At 52.8% G+C, this 20531-nt stretch overlaps 2 protein-coding genes across 6 annotated transcripts; both read left to right on the top strand.

Annotated features, from left to right (window-relative positions):
• The first annotated feature begins 1392 nt into the window (after positions 1–1392).
• On the top strand, positions 1393–2648 carry CHCHD1 (coiled-coil-helix-coiled-coil-helix domain containing 1). The gene is made up of 3 exons (XM_070431958.1): positions 1393–1532; positions 1666–1784; positions 2358–2648. Exons 1-3 carry the CDS (start codon positions 1409–1411, stop codon positions 2460–2462), a joined length of 348 nt encoding a protein of 115 aa, XP_070288059.1. The 5' UTR covers positions 1393–1408; the 3' UTR covers positions 2463–2648.
• Positions 2649–4905: 2257 nt separating this feature from the next.
• On the top strand, positions 4906–20449 carry ZSWIM8 (zinc finger SWIM-type containing 8). 5 transcript variants are annotated; one of them, XM_070433003.1, is made up of 26 exons: positions 4906–5392; positions 8113–8266; positions 8510–8604; positions 8775–8947; positions 9123–9230; positions 9344–9425; positions 9560–9680; positions 10281–10482; positions 10630–10805; positions 11375–12368; positions 13109–13240; positions 13380–13559; positions 13659–13842; positions 14021–14119; positions 14916–15040; positions 15741–15981; positions 16079–16237; positions 16331–16559; positions 16729–17018; positions 17170–17393; positions 17907–18395; positions 18671–18854; positions 18950–19126; positions 19278–19397; positions 19726–19836; positions 19972–20449. In XM_070433003.1, the coding sequence occupies exons 1-26, from the start codon at positions 5185–5187 to the stop codon at positions 20430–20432; spliced, it is 5718 nt and encodes a 1905-aa protein (XP_070289104.1). In that variant the 5' UTR covers positions 4906–5184; the 3' UTR covers positions 20433–20449. The 5 variants fall into 5 exon arrangements, with proteins under 5 accessions (XP_070289104.1, XP_070289105.1, XP_070289106.1 ...); XM_070433004.1 differs by having other exon boundaries at positions 18671–18830; XM_070433005.1 differs by having other exon boundaries at positions 19658–19836; positions 19972–20269.
• Positions 20450–20531: the final 82 nt, after the last annotated feature.

Consider the following 20531-nt stretch of genomic DNA (forward strand, 5'->3'; position numbering starts at 1 on the left):
CAGGTATTTATTGACACTAGGCACTGAGGATTCAGCAATGAACAAAGTAGACAAGGTCCCTTCTCTCATGGTGCTTACATTTCAAATGGGTGTTGGTAGTAAGGGGGTAAACAAGCAATAAATGAACAAAATAATTCAGACTGTGATAGGAGCTATGAAGAAAATAAATCAGGTTGTGGTGATGGGGTGTGAGAAGTCAAGGAAGGCCTCTCTGACATGAACTGAGACTCAACAGGAAAAAGAACCATTCATGCAGAGATAAATGGAAAGATTACAAATATCTGTGATAAACTATTGTAGCCACTAAATTTACACAGCCAAATTTACACACACTTGGAATAATTATAAAGGCAATGTTTATTAAAATACATTTCATTTTCAAAATTGAGCTATCAGCTATTAAAACGTGTATATATTTTGGGGACACCCTGTAGTCACCTTGTGAACTACAAGATTGTTCAAATTAGGCTTCCATTACCAGAAGCATTTTGGGGGGAATTTGTAAATTCCTTGAGAATCCATGGCACATCTTTGGAATGTTTTGTAAACAATTAAGTCCCTTAGAACCAAGTTTGATGAAGCTAGACATCACAACCGAAGGGCCGAGTCTATAAACAGGACTGATACACGCTGGTTCAGACTGGAGGGTCCAGGTTCCATTCCAGTCAAGGGCACAGGCCCGGGTTGCGGCTCCATCCCCAATGGGGGGCGTGCGGGAGGCAGCCGATCAATGATTCTCTCTCATCATTGATGTTCCTATCCCACTCCCTTCCTGTCTGAAATCAATAAAGACATATTAAAAAAAAAAAAAAAACAGGAATGATGCTACCAAGTTATCTTCACAAGGTCGGCAAGAGGATTACAGAAGGCCGTGAATGCCAAAGTGCTTAAATGTCACCCCACCTAATGAGATTACAAATGAGCAAATGATATCGAAGGAGAGCACCTGTTTGTAAATAAACGAGCCGAATTTCTCTGTGCGGCTTTGGAGGTGGTTCTACAGATAGTCAAAAACCTAGAGTTATCGAAGGCTTATAAAACAGCAAAAACCTTTCCCAAATGACCATCTCCAAGCCTCGTGTTCCGGTAAGCTTCCCTCCTCCGGCCCCGCCTGTGCCCATCGCTAATGCAGCCGGCTGGCGCGGTCAATGAGCTCATTGACGGGGCCCTTCCCTGGGATCCTGGCCCAGCGCTGCCAGGAACTGGGGAGGCGTGACCCAGGGTAGCGTCGGCGCCCAAAGACCCCCTGACCTGCACCCTGGCCCGGCGACCCGGCGGAGAAAACGCACAGAGGTACCCAAACGGGCCGCCCAGCTTTCCGCCCGCCGGGCGCCGAGCTCCTCGACCGCGTAGGGGTCACGCAGGGTCACGCACGGCGCCGCAGAGCCTGCCGGGAGCCTGGCGCACAATGGCGACTCCCAGCCTGCGGGGTCGCCTAGCCCGGCTGGGAAACCCGCGGAAGCCCGTCCTGAAGCCCAGCAAGCCCCTCATCCTAGCTAACCGGATCGGGGAGCGGCGCCGGGACAGGGGCGGTGAGCGACCGCAGCCACGGAGGCTCCAGAGCGGAGGCCGAGGGGTGCGGGGGGCGGCTCGATGGGAGGGCTGGGCGGTCAGGGTCTCCTTAGGACTGAGGCTCCCCGCTCCCCCTCCGCTGTGACCCTGCAGAGGCGACCTGTATCACAGAGATGTCGGTGATGATGGCTTGCTGGAAGCAGAATGAGTTCCGCGACGAAGCGTGCAGGAAAGAGATCCAGGACTTCTTCGATTGTGCTTCGAAGGCGGAGGTGACGGAAGGCTCCTGGAGTGCCCTCTCTAGAGGATAACGGGGTGGGGCGGGGGCGGGGGTAGCGGGGGACACAGCTGCCTCTTGCTGGGCGGTAAGAAAGCCCCTCTCATTCTAAAAGGCGAGGAAAGGTTTGGGAGACATTTCACCCGCGCCAGAGTGGGGAAGGTCAGGTTTTGAAGGCATTGCGATCTTGAGCTTTACCAGATGTAAAAAGAAGTTAAATGTTAGTACTCACAGATTTTTGTGAGTGTCCAGTGAAGGAATGAATGGGAAACCAATATGCAAAATTTAAATTGCTGCTCAAATAGACATTCTCTGAAATAGAAACGAAAGATGGTGGGCAGATGGCTTGGTTTCCAGCCCAGGCTTAGCTGCTAGCTGGCATGGTAGCTTCAGACCCTGCCGTCATGTGTCGGTCCCCGGTCCCTGTTGTTGAAAGGGGACTGAGAAGATGACACATCTCTCCGGGGTGGTTAATATCTTCATGTGTTTTGGGGCTTCGTGAGAACCATTGTCCGAGGTCAGAACAGACTTGAGAGCTGTCATTTTTGTTTTTGTTTTGTGTTTTCAGGCAGCCCGAAAGATGAGATCAATCCAGGGAGAGTATGGGAATTTACCCCCCCAGAAAGTGAATATGTTGTTACAGAGGTTTCCTAACAAATCACATCTCAGCTGAAAATGGAGAAACATTTTCAATGACTGGACTGTCGCTTCTGAGAATATACAGAGGCATTTTAGAGACATTTGCACTGCCATGCTCTATTTGAAGGGTAAAAGGTGGTGAAACACTTTTTTTACCCGTTGGAATTAATGTCTGGATGGAAGTTATGCTTTATCTTGAAATAAACTCCTCTGAAGAGAACTTGGCTTTTGTTATGGATTAGCTACTCCCTCCATACTTGAATCCTGTATCCTCCCCTCTGGAAGTTCTTTGCTCTCTGATTTGCCTCAGGAACAGGACAAAAACCTTTGTCTTATCCTGCATTTGAATTCCTTTACACCATTTAGTGCCCTTGCCTTTGGATGCAGTAAGGGTGTTGAAGTCTGCCTACAATACAAAGTTTTTTGCCATCATCTGTAAATATTTAGTGACTACCTACTTTGTGCATAACCCCTGCAAGGTATTCCCAGGATATCAGAACTTCACAAACTAGTGACCCAAAGGTACTGTATTTGATTTGGTCCACATAGTTAAACACTTGTTTTTATATTAGCTGATCACATTTTTTAAAGTATCTTTATTGATTTTTTACAGAGAGTAAGGGAGAGGGATAGAGAATTAGAAACATTGATGAGAGAGAAACATCAATCACCTGCCTCCTGCACACCCCCCACTGGGGATGTGCCCACAACCAAGGCACATGCCACCAACCGGAATTGAACCCGGGACCCTTCAGTCCACAGGCTGATGCTCTATCCACTGAGCCAAACCAGTTAGGGGTAGCTGATCACATTTTAAAATAGGAAAAATGTGCCATGGCTGGTGTGGCTTAGTTGGTTGGGTGTCCTCCTGTGCACCAAAAAGTTCCTGGTCAGGGCACAAGCAGGGGTTGTGGGCTCCATCCCCAGTAAGGGGTACAGGAGGCAGCAATGGATGTTACCTTCTCCCACTGATGTGTCTCTCTTCTCCCTATTCTTTAAAAATATATAAAAATTTAATGTCATAGAAGTAAATATTTTAGCTTTTCTTTAAAAAAAAAAAAGAAAAGATCTGGTAACCCTAGTTTCTCATTACCACATGGCAATAATCAATTATCGTTCATCTTCATTTTCTAGGGACCTGTCCACTAGACTCCTCCAAATGGTGAAACTGTGACTTAATTGGCAGTTACCTTTGTGTGTCACCTGTCTACATCTCTCATTAAGTTACCCAGTTGCTGAAAGCATTTTTGTGACACCCCACCCCCAATATTAGAAACAACTGTATAGCATTTTATGTATACTCTGCCCTTTCTGTCATAACTGAGTTAACCTTTTCTTTGTACCTTCCAGCATTATTACATGGACAAAAAGATCAGTGGGGTTTTTAAAGCTCCAGTGGGATAATTATTACGATAAAGGAGTCTTGCTTGCTTCCCTGTTCCCCCAGAGCTACCTCTTCCTATAGTTCTCATACCAGATAGGTAGAGCACCTAGCAATTGTCTGGTTCTGCCAGCGGAGGCTTTTAGCAATAGGAAGAAGTTCAGTGGCTAGGCACTTTAGACTAGACTTAGAAGTTCTTAACCTAGAGTCAATAGATGCCCAATAAGATTTCTGTGAACATGGACGGGAAAACAATTTTATCTTTCATCACAACTGATATAGCATTTCAGTTAAGAGAGTGGGAAACCACAGTGTCATTAGCAATACCATATGAAATAAATATTTTCAAATCATATTATAGTTTGTTACAGATACCTCAGTATCATGCTCATCACTAGCTTCAAAATTATGGTAGCTGCTGGATCTTATTTAATGTGCAAATAAATATTACTGTGTTACAAATTTGTTTTATTAGTATTTTGATAATTGTATTTCAACAATTGATTTCCTTTATAATTCTTGTACTTTTGTGCATTTATAAACAATCTGAGAAGGGTTCAGGGGCTTCACCAGGTTGCTAAAGGGTCCGGGGCACACAAAAAGGTTAAGAACCCCTAGACTCAACGGCCCACTGACAAAAAGTACAACCATTTCCTGAAATCAAACGCCTTCTTTTTCCTGGTGCTTCTACAATTAGAGCCTATAAAGCCTTCTGGAATACAGGCTTCTGGACTACAATTCCCAGAAGGCGAAGCGGCCCCAGGGCCCTATCCGGAGTTAGGACAATAACTACCCAATGGTGCTGTGCTGTTTGACAGCCTACGATTCCCGGCGTGCTTGGCGAATGCTTATGCCTTGGGGACATGATGGACGCCGAGTTATTGCTGGGATCTGTAGTTGTTTTGTTTACCTGTAGGGGTTGGCTTCCTTTTGTTGTATCTGTGGGTGGGTTTCAGGAATAAAGCAGGAAATGCAGCAATTAAACACACAGGGCCCCAACATCTGCCCGTGCTCGGTCCGGTCCACGGGCGCGCGAGGGCGGAAGTGGTGGTGGCCGGCGCGGCCGGAAGTTCAGATCAGCTGATGGGGGAGGCGGTGCCGCAGCCACCGAGAGGCCCGGGCTGCCTAGCGCTTCGTCCGGGCCCTGAGTCTCGGAGGCTGGCCGCGATCCCCGTTCGCACCTCGCAGTTGGGCGAGGCCCGGTTCCGTATCCCCCCCAGGCCTGAGATCCTCGCCCGGCACGGCCGCCCTGAGCGCCCCGGCCACCCCCAGCCCCGGCTCGCCCCTCAGGCCCGGGGCCTCCCCTCAGTCCCCGGCCGGAGGCCCAGGCCCCGGATCCGCGGGGGGGGACCCGGCCCCGGGGGGTGCGGGCCCCATGGAGCTGATGTTCGCGGAGTGGGAGGACGGAGAGCGCTTCTCGTTCGAGGATTCCGACCGCTTTGAGGAGGATTCGCTCTGCTCCTTCATCTCCGAGGCCGAGAGCCTCTGCCAGAACTGGCGGGGATGGCGCAAACAGTCGGCGGGGCCGAATTCCCCCACTGGCGGCGGAGGCGGAGGTGGCAGCGGCGGTACCCGAACGCGAGGTGAGGGAGCGCGGGGGAGGGGCGCGGGCCGGCCTCGGGGCCCGGCGGGAGCGCTGTCCCCGCCCGGGAGCTGTCCCGGACCGAGCTGCTCCGAGCGCTGAACGCACTCAGGACTCGCTTCCCTGCTCTTTCTGGGGTGGCTTCTTCACACCAGCTGGCGTGTCCGTGTGTGTGTGTCCGTGTGTGTGTGTGTGTGTGTGTGTGATTTGGGACGCCGGCTGGGAAACCCTGCGTTGGATAGGATTATGAGGACAGGAAGTAGATCTCTTGTCGTTCGTTGCCTTAGAGGTGGGCAGAAAAGAGTGTCCTCCGGGACTTGGGGATCCTCACCCAGCCCAGCCCAGCCCACGGGGAGTGTGGCGAGGGGTGGATTGTGAGGACGTGGCCATTGGAGGTCACCCCGTTGCAAAGTGCGTCGGGGGGCCTCTCGTTGAGGGTGGTGATCCCTGAGCCCCGCGGCGCCAGGAAGGGGTTACGCTCGGAAGAAAGTGGAGCCGGACTGGTCCGTGCGAGGCGATGCCGTCGTTGCACAGGTTTCGATCGGACGCTTGGTCCCGGCCTCATTGAACATCTGTCACCAGCCAAGCCCGGGACCTGCATCAGAGCCTTAGATTCCCGTCACCTGGGGGGAGGTGGAGGGTAATTGTCTCCCGAGTCTCCTTGCGAGCACTCCTGCTTTTCACCGAGTTCCTTTCATCCTGGGGTCTTGCGGTGAGTGAACTGGTTGTGCTGGGAAGAATTTTGCCTTAAAGGGGCTGGAGAGAGGAGTGACGGTAAAAGCAGCTCAGGACTCACCACATCCTTTCTTGGCCGTTCTCGGGGCACAGTTTGTGTCCTGGGCCTCCGTGGAAGTTGAGGGGTTTGGCTTGTGCTTCTGCTCTGGCTACTGCAGGAGTCCTGTTTTCCAACCGCCCCACAGAGATTTTCTGCCCCCCCCCCCGCCCCCCCCCCCCCTTGGGACAGGGAGACGTGTCCCTGTGTTACTTTGTAGGAGTGGCGGTATTCCACGTCAATGGACGAGAGAGCACACACACACGCACACACGTGCACACTCAGGTCATGGACAGCATCACTGTGGGTCTTCATGGCTTCTCTGCCTCTTTCACGCTTGCACGTGTGGGTGGCCTGGAGACTTAGAGCTCCCTCACTTTGAAAGAAGTAGGAAGTCCTGGTGGGGAAAATTTTTAACATACTGGTATCTTGAACAGGTTAAAATCTAGGACATCATGTCACTCCCCCCACCCTCCTCCTGTGTCCCAGGCTACCCTCAGTTGCTCATTTGCAAAATAAGGAGATTAACGTGGGTTTTTTTTGTTTGTTTGCTTTGCTTTTTGATTTCAAAGAGGGAGAGGAAGAGAGAGAAACATCAGTGATGAGAGAGAATCATTGATTGGCTGCCTCCTGCACGCCCCCCACTGGGGACCAAGCCCCCAACCCAGGCATGTGCCCTTGACCGGAATAGAACCCAGGACCCTTCAGCCCGCAGGCCGATGCTCTATTCACTAAGCCAGAACGGCTTGGGCATGTGTTGTTGCTTTTTTTAAAAGTTCCTTTCAGCTCTGACCAGTTTGGCTCAGTGGATAGAGCATCGGCCTGCGAACTGAAAGGTCCCGGGTTCGATTCCGGTCAAGGGCATGTACCTTGGTTGTGGGCACATCCCAGTGGGGGGTGTGCAAGAGGCAGCTGATCGATGTTTCTCTCTCATCGATGTTTCTAACTCTCTATCCTTCTCCCTTCCTCTCTGTAAAAAATCAATAAAATATATTAAAAAAAAAATAAATCAGCTCCATGATTTCTGATCTTATTTCTAATCTGACTAACAATTTGGTGAGATATGCAGTCTGTTGTATTCCATTGCTGTTTGATTGAAATGATGGGAAAACTTGCAGTGGTAACTCCACCCTCCTCCAGGTGACTCCAGTTCCGTGGGAGCCTGCTCTCCCTCGGCCCCAGGGCTTCCATTGTGGGAAGCCAGGGTTCTGGTGCCCCAAAGAAGTGCAGCCTCTCTGGCTTCTGAAGGCCCCTCTGTTTGGGCTCTGGTCTGTCTGCCCTCCTTAAATAGAGGCCTGGAGTCATCTAGAGAAAAAGGGGTAGTACAAAAGCCGTTAGAGAAGAGCATGTCAGAGGAGAGACCTTAACAGTTAATACGAATCTGAAGTGCTGCGTACGTGGGAAATTGTATATGGGAAATTAAACGCGGAAGCTCGTGAAAGGTGTGACTTGCCAGCTTCCTGAAACACACCTGTTTGACCAGGAGTTTCTGGTATGTCCCTTGTATCTTCTGTCTAGACCAGCAGTTCTCAACCTGTGGGTCGCGACCCCTTTGGCGGTCGAACGACCCTTTCACAGGGGTCGCCTAAGACCATCCTGCATATCAGATATTTACATGACGATTCATAACAGTAGCAACATTACAGTTATGAAGTAGCAACGAAAATAATTTTATGGTTGGGTCACAGCCTGAGGAACTGTATTTAAAGGGCCAGAAGGTTGAGAACCACTGGTCTAGACCTTAGGTAGCAGGCTGTGGGCTGGGTTGTTAGCTCCCCTTCCCCAGGTGCAGTTGTAAGCGTCAGTGTATCCTGACAGGAGGGCCCTTTGGTTGTCATCCCGCTCTCCCCTGTCCTTCATAGTGGAGGTCGGGCCCAAGATGGCGCTGGCATTGGTACCAAATGATCATGGCTCTTTATTTCCCCTCACCTCAACCTGTGTTACCAAAGATGGACTGGTGATCCCGTTGGTGGAGCTGTCAGCAAAGCAGGTGGCATTTCATATCCCATTTGAAGTGGTGGAGAAAGTTTACCCCCCGGTGCCTGAGCAGCTGCAGCTCCGGATTGCTTTTTGGAGCTTCCCTGAGAATGAAGAGGATATTCGGTGAGCCTGCAGGACGGGTGGTGGGGAGTGGGGTCCTGATATTTCACAGTGTTCTGGGCTTTCCACCGAACAAAGGAGATATTTTATTTGGAGCTGTAGTTAGAAGACAAGGGGAGGAGGAGTGCCTGGGATTTTTCCCAAGAGGGAGTGATACTGGGGAGAGAGGGCCCAGGGCATTGTGGTCTCGGACAGGGTCTGTAGAGGTTATTTGCTGAGTTGTGGCTATGTCCTCTTCACTCCCAGGCTGTATTCATGCCTGGCCAATGGCAGTGCAGATGAGTTCCAGCGAGGGGACCAGCTGTTCCGCATGAGGGCTGTGAAGGACCCACTGCAGATAGGTAAGAGTCCCATCATGCCCTGCGGCACTCTGCTCCTCCCATCCCTGTGTTATGAATTAAGGCATACTGCAAGAAGCTGGAGCAGGTTGTCTGAATAACGGCAGGACTAGCGTTGAGGGCAAAGATATGTCTTGATGGCTCTTCCTGATCGTACCTATGTTTCTCCTCAGGGTTCCACCTGAGTGCTACGGTGGTGCCACCTCAGATGGTCCCTCCCAAAGGGGCCTACAACGTGGCTGTGATGTTTGACCGCTGCCGGGTCACTTCCTGCAGCTGCACCTGTGGCGCTGGGGCCAAATGGTGCACCCATGTGGTGGCACTCTGTCTCTTCCGAATCCACAATGTGAGGCCCTCCCAGTTTATCCTGGCCCTATCCTACGCTCCATCCCCCTTTCTCTGCTGCATGCCTGGCCACCATGTGAGCCCCCTTGCCTCCCCTACTCTGCCTCTCTAGCTCTAGTTCCAGCACCAGCAAGCCTTTTCTCAGGTTGTTCTGTTTCTCTGTCTGTCCCCTCCAGGCTTCTGCAGTCTGCCTGCGGGCCCCAGTCTCAGAGTCCCTGTCTCGGCTACAGAGGGACCAGCTGCAGAAGTTTGCTCAGTACCTCATCAGTGAGCTCCCTCAGCAGGTGGGTGAGGTTGGCACACCCTCCTCCAGCTGGCTCCAGCACTGCATGAGTAGCCTTCCTATTAGGCCCAGTCCTCCTTGGGTCACCTAGGCCTGTGTTCCTTTTCCCCTCAGATCCTCCCCACTGCCCAGCGTCTCCTGGATGAACTCCTCTCCTCCCAGTCAACTGCCATCAATACAGTGTGTGGAGCCCCAGGTGAGTGTGGTGAGAAGAAAGGACAGTAGGAAGATAGAAAGCTGGTAGTGCAGAGCACCACTTACTAAAGGCTTGCTGTTGTCAGGCGAATCCAGGCACCTATCTCTAGGTGACTGACTGCCTATCACCCCCAGACCCCACAGCAGGGCCCTCGGCCTCTGACCAGAGTACTTGGTATTTGGATGAATCAACACTTACTGACAACATCAAGAAGACATTGCACAAGTTCTGTGGCCCCTCCCCTGTGGTCTTCAGGTAAATTGGATTTTTCTATTCCTGTGTCTGGTAGAAGGGAAGCATCCCTCAGGCTGTTGACAGATCCTTTGTTCTATTAATTCTTGCACCTCCCATCTTTTATTCCCTGCACTGGTACAGTGCCTGGCACACAGATGTCTCTAATGAATCAATGGATGATGATAGGTTTATATAGTCATGGAGTGGTCTGTTTTTAGCTAGGTAGAGCAGAAGTTATTTTTCTTCCTTTGAGGGGTTGGGAAACTGAGGCAGAGAGAGATTAAGAATTTTTGTCATGGACATCCTTTTTTCTGTAAACTCTGTATTTTGGGTTAGGGACCCTTTTGTGTCAAAGCCCTGTTGCACTTTCATCTGCTTTATTCAGTCCCAAGCACAAGGGGTTGGCTGAGGGGATCCCCTCATTGCAGAGGGGTCCCCGCCACCTCTCGGCTGAGGGGGGAGATAAGGCTCTGCATAAGATGGGTCCAGGTGGGGGCAAAGCCAAGGCACTGGGTGGGGCTGGCAGTGGGGGCAAGGGCTCAGCAGGTGGCAGGAGCAAGTGACAGCTGAGCAGTGAAAACAGCTCCCTGGTCATCACTTTCTGCTCTACTGCTTTCACAGTGATGTGAACTCCATGTATCTGTCTTCCACGGAGCCTCCAGCCGCTGCTGAATGGGCATGTCTACTGCGCCCTCTGAGGGGTCGGGAGCCAGAGGGTGTCTGGAACCTGCTTAGCATCGTGCGGGAGATGTTCAAACGGAGGGACAGCAATGCTGCTCCCTTGTTGGAAATCCTCACTGACCAGTGCCTCACCTACGAACAGGTAATTCCCCAGAGCTGGGTAGTTCCATGATGATTCATTTTCTCCTTCTTTTAACCTCATCTCCTCTTGCTGACAGGGACCTTGGGGAGGGCTACTCTCTCTTTCTCCAAGCTATTAGGCGCATCTCAGAGCTCTTTTTGTTTCCAGATAACAGGTTGGTGGTACAGCGTGCGCACCTCAGCCTCACACAGCAGCGCCAGTGGGCACACAGGTCGTAGCAATGGGCAGTCAGAGGTGGCAGCCCATGCATGTGCCAGCATGTGTGATGAGATGGTCACACTGTGGAGATTGGCTGTGCTGGACCCTGCACTCAGCCCCCAGCGGTGAGTCTCCTCTTATGCTTACCACAGCCCGGAAACTGGGCCAGCCCCGGACAGACTGAGCCCGTCTCCTTGTACACATTCTTCTAGTGCTAGGGAAGTGAGGGTGCTGAGCATTAGCAGTGGTTCTCAACCTTCTGGCCCTTTAAATACAGTTCCTCATGTTGTGACCCAACCATAAAATTATTTTCGTTGCTACTTCATAACTGTAATGTTGCTCCTGTTATGAATCGTAATGTAAATGTCTGACATGCAGGATGGTCTTAGGTGACCCCTGTGAAAGGGTCATTCGACCCCCAAAGGGGTCTCGACCCACAGGTTGAGAACCGCTGGCATTAGGGTTAGTCGACTTATGAATTCTCTTAATGAGAGGCTTTCTTCCTTCCCTCCCCTAATAGCACCCGCCTTCCAAAATCCCTGGGTGTTGGAGTGATGTCTGTAGGTGGGGCTGGCTTAAGAAGTTCTTCCGTGGGTCCTTCCCTATGCCCCTCGGTGTATACCTCCTCCAACCCCTTCATCCCTTCTCAGTGCAGAGTGTAGACCCCAGCAGCCTTGCCCCTTTGTTTGCACAGCCGCCGGGAACTGTGTGCGCAGCTCCGGCAGTGGCAACTGAAGGTGATTGAGAATGTGAAGCGGGGACAGCACAAGAAAACCCTGGAGCGGCTCTTCCCTGGCTTCCGTCCAGCAGTGGAGGCCTGCTACTTCAACTGGGAAGAGGCCTACCCACTTCCCGGTGTCACCTACAGCGGCACTGACCGCAAGCTGGCACTGTGCTGGGCCCGAGCCCTGCCCCCTCGGCCAAGTGCCTCCAGATCTGGGGGCCTGGAGGAACCCCGGGAGCGGCCCCGCCCTCTTCCTGCTGAGCCAGCTGCCCGGCCCAAGGAGCCTGGGGCCAAGCGCAAAGGGTTGGCTGAGGGGATCCCCTCATCACAGAGGGGTCCCCGCCGCCTCTCGGCTGAGGGGGGAGATAAGGCTCTGCATAAGATGGGTCCAGGTGGGGGCAAAGCCAAGACACTGGGTGGGGCTGGCAGTGGGGGCAAGGGCTCAGCAGGTGGCGGGAGCAAGCGACGGCTGAGCAGTGAAGACAGCTCCCTGGAGCCTGATCTGGCTGAGATGAGCCTGGATGACAGTAGCCTGGCCCTCGGTGCAGAAGCCAGCACCTTTGGTGGATTCCCTGAAAGCCCACCACCCTGCCCTTCCTCTGGTGGCTCCCGAGGCCCTTCTGCCTTCCTTCCTGAACCCCCAGATACTTATGAAGAAGATGGTGGCGTGTACTTCTCAGAAGGGCCTGAGGCTCCCACAGCTTCTGCTGGCCCCCCTGGCCTACTACCTGGGGAGGTCTGTACCCGGGACGACCTCCCTTCCACAGATGAGAGTGGCAGTGGGCTCCCCAAAACCAAAGAGGCAGCCCCTACAGTTGGAGAGGAGGATGATGACTACCAGGCGTATTATCTGAATGCCCAAGACGGGGCTGGGGGCGAGGAAGAGAAGGCCGAGGGTGGGGCTGGGGAGGAGCACGACCTGTTTGCCGGACTGAAGCCACTGGAACAGGAGAGCCGCATGGAGGTGAGGAGACTCTGAGGGGTGCCTTAGCCACCCCCTTAGCGGGGGGAGGGGCCATCTGGCTCTAGTGAATGTCAGGACCATAGCATGACTTAGAATCCTATAGCAGGTTCCTGTAGGCCTCCCTGCCTATAGTCCATTCTTTACTGATTCCATATTAGTTTTCCTGAAATGTTTGATTGTGTTATTCTGCTGCTTAAAACTCCAGTGGTTTCCCATTGCCCTTAGTTTAAAAAATGAAAGTCCTTGGCATGACGTTTGAGTGTTCACTTGGTCTGATCTTTGCATGTTTCTCCAGCCTCGTCTGTAGTGTGTACTTTAGTCATGTGAACCATTCCTGTAGCTTGCCATGCTCTCTTGCATCTGTGGTTTTGCACAGATTGGCCTTTCTGCAGAGAATGGACTTCCCTTGCCTCACTGGTGGAGCTCCTGTCCCTTCTTTAGGTCTCAGAGATCTCAGAGATCACTTCCTCCAGGAAGTCCCTGAGTCTGTCCCTTTACCCCAAGTCCCAATGCGATATCCTACCTACCTGTATCTCCTTGACCTTTCCTGGGAGCCAGCTTCACACAGGTTTGTGTGTTTGTTTCGGTAACCAGGCTGAGTTCCTGTGTTATACCCAGGACCAGCATAGGGCCCAGCATATAACAAGTACTTATGGGGTATTTGCTGCATGAGTGAGTATGGTGTCCTGCCCTTGGAAGTTGAGGCTTCAACCTGTCTCGTGCTCATGTCCTCTCTCCAGGTATTATTTGCTTGTGCTGAGGCCTTGCATGCGCATGGCTACAGCAGTGAGGCCTCCCGCCTCACCGTGGAGCTTGCCCAGGACCTGCTAGCCAACCCACCCGACCTCAAGGTAGAGCCGCCCCCTGCCAAGGTGAGAGAGACCCCCAGCCCTCCCCCTCCCTACTTACCCCTAACTCTCTCCCATGCCCCACCTCAAGTGAGAGCCGCCTCCTCCCTCCACCAAGGCGAGCCAGACTCATCTGCCTGCCTCCTTGTGTTTCTCTGCTTAGGGCAAGAAGAACAAGGTATCTACCAGCCGTCAGACCTGGGTGGCTACCAACACCCTGACCAAGGCGGCCTTCCTGTTAACAGTGCTAAGTGAGCGCCCAGAGCACCACAACTTGGCCTTTCGAGTCGGCATGTTTGCCTTGGAGCTACAGCGGCCCCCGGCTTCTACCAAGGCCTTGGAGGTCAGAGGTTCTATCTGAACCTTGTACTCTAATCTCAGAGCCTTACATGTTGATCTCCATTGAGGTGTTAGAGGTCTGATCTCCCTCCTGTGCCCTCAGGTGAAACTGGCATATCAAGAGTCTGAGGTAGCTGCTTTGCTCAAGAAGATTCCTTTGGGTCCAAGTGAGATGAGCACCATGCGGTGCCGGGCAGAGGAGCTTCGGGAGGGGACACTCTGTGACTATCGGCCCGTCTTGCCTCTCATGCTGGCCAGTTTCATCTTTGATGTTCTCTGTGCTCCAGGTACGGTGCCTGACTCCACGGCAAGAGGGGAACTCTGAGGCAGGGGCAGCTTTCTCTAAGGAAAAACCCATCTGGCAGCTTCACAGGAGGGTCTGGAAGGAGGAGGGTCTTGGGTTCTCTCCCTTTCGTTTTTCCCATGATACTTCTGTCTGCCTGACTTACCCCAACTTTCATCCAGTGGTTTCTCCCACGGGTTCCCGGCCCCCAAGTCGCAACTGGAACAATGAGATGCCTGGGGATGAGGAGCTGGGATTTGAGGCAGCAGTTGCTGCCTTGGGTGAGTATGTCAATGTCCTGAGCATGTCTGAGCTAAGCCTGGCCCAGACCTTGAAGGTCATGAGACATGGGCCTTGTTCCAGAGGGCCTCCATGGTAATGGGAAAGCCAGAATGACATGTATGAGCCAAGTAGTGCCTAAAAGACAGTTAAGAATTTAGGGTAAAAATGTGTGCTCTGGGTTTTGAGTGTTAAAAGGGCAGTAAAACAAAAATCTAAGGAAAAGCCTCAGGGAGGGGGTAGAATATGGAACGTGGCTTAAAAGATGAGTTAAGCCCTGACCAGTTTGGCTCAGTGGATAGAGCATCGGCCTGTGGACTGGGGGGTCCCAGGTTCGATTCTGGTCAGGGGCATGTGCCTTGGTTGCGGGCACCCCCCCGGTGGGGGGTGTTCAGGAGGCAGCTGATCGGTGTTTCTCTCTCATCGATGTTTCTGGCTTTCTATCCCTCTCCCTTCCTCTCTGTATATTAAAAAAAAAGATGAGTTAAGCTCTAAGTAGGGGAACAAAATATATTAGGGCAATCAAGTCCTCGTGAGAGTGAGGAGCCCAACTTCCCTGAAGTGATGGATATGCTGGGAACGTAGAGAGGGCCAAGTTATGAAGGTCTTGAAAAGCAGACCAGATCTTAGCTAGGCTGGGTGTAATAGGCAGTGGGGACCTGCGATAGGGGATGTGGGATGTGGGTTGGACCAGAACTCACCTCACATGCTGGTGCCTGAGGAGCCCTGGCCTGTTTATCTTTGTTGTCTTGGGAGTTATGGTCATTCTCAATTCCTATGAGCCCCTCCATCTCACAGGCATGAAGACAACAGTGAGTGAGGCAGAGCATCCCCTCCTGTGTGAAGGCACACGTCGGGAGAAGGGTGACCTGGCATTGGCACTAATGATCACTTACAAGGATGATCAGTCCAAGCTCAAAAAGGTAAGGGGCTGAAGTACTGGGATTTTGACAGGCAAAGAGAGTAGATTCCACCATTTGTCTTGGGTTTCCAGTAGAATGAAAAGTGATTCTTGAGGAGAGTTATTCTGCCCATAGAAGATAAGTGGGGAATCTTGGCAACACCTCATAAAGAATAGGAGAGACCAATGATTCTTACAGGAGTGCTTGGGCAGGAGTGTGGAAAAAGAAAAGAGAGGGCATAAAGTCAGTCATTCATTCACTTGTTTCAATACTTACTGAATATCGGTATACTCAGCCCTGCACTAAGTGTTAAAGAGGATACCAAGATATTTAAGCCAGCCCCTATTTTCAACTGGTGTGCTGCAAGAATTTTTAAAACCTGCAATACCTGACTATTAAGTCAGGGGCACTGATGTCTTTTCCTTTAGATTGTCAAATAAAATAAATGATAAAGCTAACACTAACAATACTGCAAAATTTTAGTTATTAATGGGTGTACTGCAAAGTTTTAGTTACTTATTGGTGTACTGCAAAATTTTAGTTATTAGTTTATGGGTGTCATGAGATGAAAAAGGTTGAAATCGCTGTTCTAGAAGGTTTTCCTAGCATTACAACTGGGAAGTCTTCCTGAGGTGGTAGTATTAAGCTGTTTCCAGGAGATAGGAAAGTAATTGAATTCTGGAGATAAAGGGCATCCTGTCACCTCTTCTCTATCCTCCAGATCTTAGACAAACTCTTGGACCGAGAGAGCCAGACACATAAGCCACAGACCCTGAGTTCATTCTACTCATCTAGCCGCCCAGCCACAGCCAGCCAGAGGTCTCCTTCCAAGCATGGGGGCCCGTCTGCCCCAGGGGCGCTGCAACCACTGACCTCAGGCTCTGCAGGGTCTGCTCAGCCAGGGAGTGTGGCAGGGGCTGGGCCAGGCCCCACTGAGGGCTTCACAGAGAAGAATGTGCCTGGTGAGGTGGGGGCACTGGGCAGGGAGATGAATGGTATGGAATCATGTTGGGATCCCCTTTCCTGGGTTAATCCCAATGTCCTATTTTTCCCACCTAGAGAGTTCCCCACATTCTCCCTGTGAGAGTCTCCCATCTGAGGCAGCTTTGACCTCAAGGCCAGAAGGGAAGGTTCCCAGCCGCTTGGCACTTGGCAGTCGTGGAGGCTACAATGGACGTGGCTGGGGCTCCCCAGGGCGGCCTAAGAAGAAGCACACAGGTATGACAGCCCATGGGATGACGTGGTGGGAAGGATATCCCTAAAGTCTGACTTCTGGAGTTTCTGAGACTGACTTGTCTTTTTGGGGGTTAGGCATGGCCAGCATTGACAGCAGTGCCCCTGAAACAACATCGGATAGCTCCCCTACCTTAAGCCGGAGGCCACTTCGAGGGGGCTGGGCCCCCACCTCTTGGGGTAGAGGACAGGACAGTGACAGCATTAGCAGCTCTTCCTCAGATTCCCTGGGCTCCTCGTCTTCCAGTGGAAGTCGCCGGGCCAGTGCCAGTGGAGGGGCCCGGGCGAAGACAGTTGAAGTTGGCAGGTCAGTGGGAAGAAATACCTATCTTTGATCTGGCTCATCCTCAGAGCCACATTCCTAGTTTAATCCAAATATTGTCCCCCCAGTGTCTTTACCCTGGTCTTTCCCAACCTACCTGGACACCCATTTCAGAGAAACCCCAATCCCCATCCCTACCCCATTGCCCCTTCAGGTACAAGGGCCGCCGTCCTGAGAGTCATGCCCCCCATGTACCCAATCAGCCGTCAGAGGCAGCTGCACACTTCTACTTCGAACTGGCGAAGACGGTGTTGATCAAGGCAGGGGGCAACAGCAGCACTTCCATTTTTACACATCCATCTTCCTCAGGGGGCCACCAGGGTCCTCACCGCAACCTGCACCTTTGCGCCTTTGAGATCGGGCTTTATGCCCTTGGCCTGCACAATTTTGTTTCTCCCAACTGGCTCTCACGTACCTATTCTTCCCACGTTTCCTGGATTACAGGTAAATCCAATGTTTTGATTTGGGCATGGGAAGGGGATTAATTGATGGAGAGAAGAGCCTTATCCTTTTGGAGTTAGTGATGAATGGTGATAGAGACACCATTCCCACTCCCCAGTGGTGCTTATGCTCCGCTTTTCCTCCTTCCCCCAAGGCCAGGCAATGGAGATTGGCAGTGCAGCCCTGACTATACTGGTAGAATGCTGGGATGGGCACCTGACGCCTCCTGAGGTTGCATCCCTGGCTGACAGGGCATCACGGGCACGAGACTCCAATATGGTGAGGGCAGCTGCGGAGCTAGCCCTAAGCTGTCTGCCTCATGCTCATGCATTGAACCCCAATGAGATCCAGAGGGCCCTGGTGCAGTGCAAGGAGCAGGTATTTCTATGGGCTATGTGGGGACCTGTTTTGGGGCATCTGGGCAGGGAGTTTGGACATGGGGAAAGTTTATAGTCCATATCCTGGAATTCACAAACTATCCAGTTTGTCCTCTCATGATCACACAACATACTGATGTTTTTTCGCTACCATAACTTTTTACCTTACATCTCTGAGGTTAGGATTGTTCCTATTTTACAAATAAGGAAATAGAGGCTTATAGTTTACATGCCAAGATGATCACTTAGGGAAGGCCTTGGGGACATGATGGGACTTGGAGGGAACAGAGTGGCTAAATTAGTTTGGAACTGGGACTATAACCCGGGTTTTGACTTCTGCTGGTCAACAAATATTTGTTCAGTGTCTTTGTGAAGCTTTCACTGCTCTGACAGACTCTGAGCATTGACCCCGACCTCTAATGCTTCCCTGGGAACCAGCCAACTCTGGGGGAGATGGAATGTTATCCCTGAGTAAAGCCCTTCCCCCTTAACCCTTTGTGCCCCTCCCTTCTAGGATAACCTGATGTTGGAGAAAGCCTGCATGGCGGTGGAAGAGGCGGCTAAGGGTGGGGGCGTATACCCCGAAGTGTTGTTTGAGGTTGCTCACCAGTGGTTCTGGCTATATGAGCAAACAGCAGGTGGCTCATCCACAGCCCGTGAAGGGGCTACAAGCTGTAGTGCCAGTGGGATCAGGGCAGCTGGGGAGGCTGGGCGGGGGCTGCCTGAGGGCAGGGGGGGCCCAGGGACTGAGCCGGTTACAGTGGCGGCAGCAGCAGTGACAGCAGCAGCCACAGTGGTGCCAGTCATTTCAGTGGGGTCCAGTTTATATCCAGGTCCAGGACTGGGGCATGGTCATTCCCCTGGCCTGCACCCCTACACTGCTCTACAGCCCCACCTGCCCTGCAGCCCTCAATACCTCACCCACCCAGCTCACCCCGCCCACCCCATGCCTCATATGCCCCGGCCTGCCGTCTTCCCTGTGCCCAGCTCTGCATACCCACAGGTGAGACCAGTGTTCTCCGGGGCGGGGCGGGGGCGGGGGGGTGGCGGGAGGGGTTGGGCATGTGGGAGAACATAAGGTGTTCATGGGGGTTGGCATGGGGTATGCTGGGAGAATAGAACTGTCCAAGAGTCCTCAGTGAGATGATGGGTGGGAGTCTGGGGGACCCAGCCCAACTAAGGAAAGAAATGTAGGGATACCCAGTTGTGGGATGAAGGGGGGAAAGTTACATACTAATATAATTTGGTATCTTCTTTCTCTTTTCTTTCTGCCTCTAGGGTGTGCATCCTGCATTCCTGGGGGCTCAGTACCCTTACTCGGTGACTCCCCCCTCACTTGCTGCCACTGCTGTGTCTTTCCCCGTCCCTTCCATGGCACCCATCACAGTACATCCCTATCACACAGAGCCAGGGCTCCCACTGCCCACCAGTGTGGCCTGTGAGTTGTGGGGACAGGGAACAGGTGAATGGAGGGGAGGTACGCTGGGCAGGGGAAGGAGGGAGGGAATTTCCTCGGCCCCTCTTGGGGCTGTTTCTCACGTGGCTCTCATCCCTCAGTGAGCAGTGTCCATCCAGCATCCACGTTTCCAGCCATCCAGGGTGCCTCGTTGCCTGCCCTGACCACACAGCCCAGCCCTCTGGTGAGCGGGGGTTTTCCACCACCCGAGGAAGAGACGCACAGCCAGCCTGTCAACCCACACAGCCTACACCACCTGCATGCTGCCTACCGTGTTGGTGAGAGGTCCCTTTCTGTACCCCCATGCCAGGGGCTCTTCAGTGACAACCCCCTTCTATACCTCTTAATTTGTTTACTGTGGGGTCAGGTACCAGTTTGGGGTAGAGGACGAAGATGCAACCCCACCATGTGCCCACTCTTTTCTCCCAGGAATGCTGGCACTGGAGATGCTGGGTCGCCGGGCACACAACGATCACCCTAACAACTTCTCCCGCTCCCCCCCCTACACTGATGATGTCAAATGGTTGCTGGGGCTGGCAGCAAAGCTGGGTAACACCTCCCCTCCCCAGGACCATTGTCCGCCCCCACCTGCTTCCCCCACTTTCCTATCCCAGACCTCCTTCCTAGCTCTTGCTCAGAGTTGAGGCCTTGGTCGGGTATGTGTGCGTGCGCCGGGGGCGGGGGGCAGGGGGCTACCTCAGCTCCTGGGGTGGAGGGAGGCTCTCTGCCAGGCCAGAGCTGAGATAAAAGTTGGGTCCCTAGGGCAAAGGTGGCCACCCCTGTCTCATGCCCCTCCCCCTGCCCCCCAGGAGTGAACTACGTGCACCAGTTCTGTGTGGGGGCAGCCAAGGGGGTGCTGAGCCCGTTTGTGCTGCAGGAGATCGTCATGGAGACGCTGCAGCGGCTGAGCCCTGCTCATGCCCACAACCACCTGCGTGCCCCGGCCTTCCACCAACTGGTGCAGCGCTGCCAGCAGGCATACATGCAGGTGACAACCCAGGAAGTATGGAGCAGGGTGGAGCACCTCCTGGGCAGGCATGGAACAGATCCCCCAGCATGTAAGTGCAGAGGGGGCCTGATTCTGTGCTTATTAGTAGCTCATTCTCCACACATCCTCTTCCAGTACATCCACCACCGCTTGATTCACCTGACCCCTGCCGACTACGACGACTTTGTGAATGCGATCCGCAGTGCCCGCAGCGCCTTCTGCCTGACACCCATGGGCATGATGCAGTTCAACGACATCCTGCAGAACCTCAAGCGCAGCAAACAGACCAAGGAGCTGTGGCAGCGGGTCTCACTGGAGATGACCACCTTCTCCCCCTGAGTCTGGCCAGCCTAGGGCCCTGTACAGGGAGACAAGCCTGTGGCCATGGAGGCCCCTCACACAGGGGAAGTGAATCTTGGCTGGACAGATCATCCCCACCCAGTTCCCTCATAGCCCAGACTGGCAGCTGCTCTTGGGCTATAGCTTGGGGCCAAGATGTCTCAGACCTTAGAAGCCTAGGGTTGGGGGAAACAGCCCAGTCTGGGAGGGGGCGTTGGGTGGCCTCTGGTATTTATTTGGCATTTATAAATATATAAACTCCTTTTTTACTCTAGTCTGCCTGGGTCTTTCTCTTCTTTCCCTTGATGAGCAGATGAACCTTGAACTGTAGTGGGGAAAAGTCTGAAACTTGCTTT

The sequence above is a fragment of the Myotis yumanensis genome, unplaced genomic scaffold, assembly GCF_028538775.1.
Source record: "Myotis yumanensis isolate MYYU_CA2020_CCGP unplaced genomic scaffold, mMyoYum1.0.hap1 SCAF_13, whole genome shotgun sequence".
NCBI lineage: Eukaryota > Metazoa > Chordata > Mammalia > Chiroptera > Vespertilionidae > Myotis > Myotis yumanensis.

Excerpts from the sequence above, each read along its gene's own strand:
- ZSWIM8 (XM_070433003.1), top strand. The coding sequence starts at position 5,185 with ATGGAGCTGATGTTCGCGGAGTGGGAGGACGGAGAGCGCTTCTCGTTC. Across the intron at positions 9,231-9,343 it reads TCAGTGAGCTCCCTCAGCAG|ATCCTCCCCACTGCCCAGCG; the intron begins GTGGGTGAGGTT and ends TTTTCCCCTCAG. Across the intron at positions 13,241-13,379 it reads TAGAGCCGCCCCCTGCCAAG|GGCAAGAAGAACAAGGTATC; the intron begins GTGAGAGAGACC and ends TTCTCTGCTTAG.
- CHCHD1 (XM_070431958.1), top strand. The coding sequence starts at position 1,409 with ATGGCGACTCCCAGCCTGCGGGGTCGCCTAGCCCGGCTGGGAAACCCG. Across the intron at positions 1,533-1,665 it reads GCGGCGCCGGGACAGGGGCG|AGGCGACCTGTATCACAGAG; the intron begins GTGAGCGACCGC and ends GTGACCCTGCAG. Across the intron at positions 1,785-2,357 it reads ATTGTGCTTCGAAGGCGGAG|GCAGCCCGAAAGATGAGATC; the intron begins GTGACGGAAGGC and ends TTGTGTTTTCAG.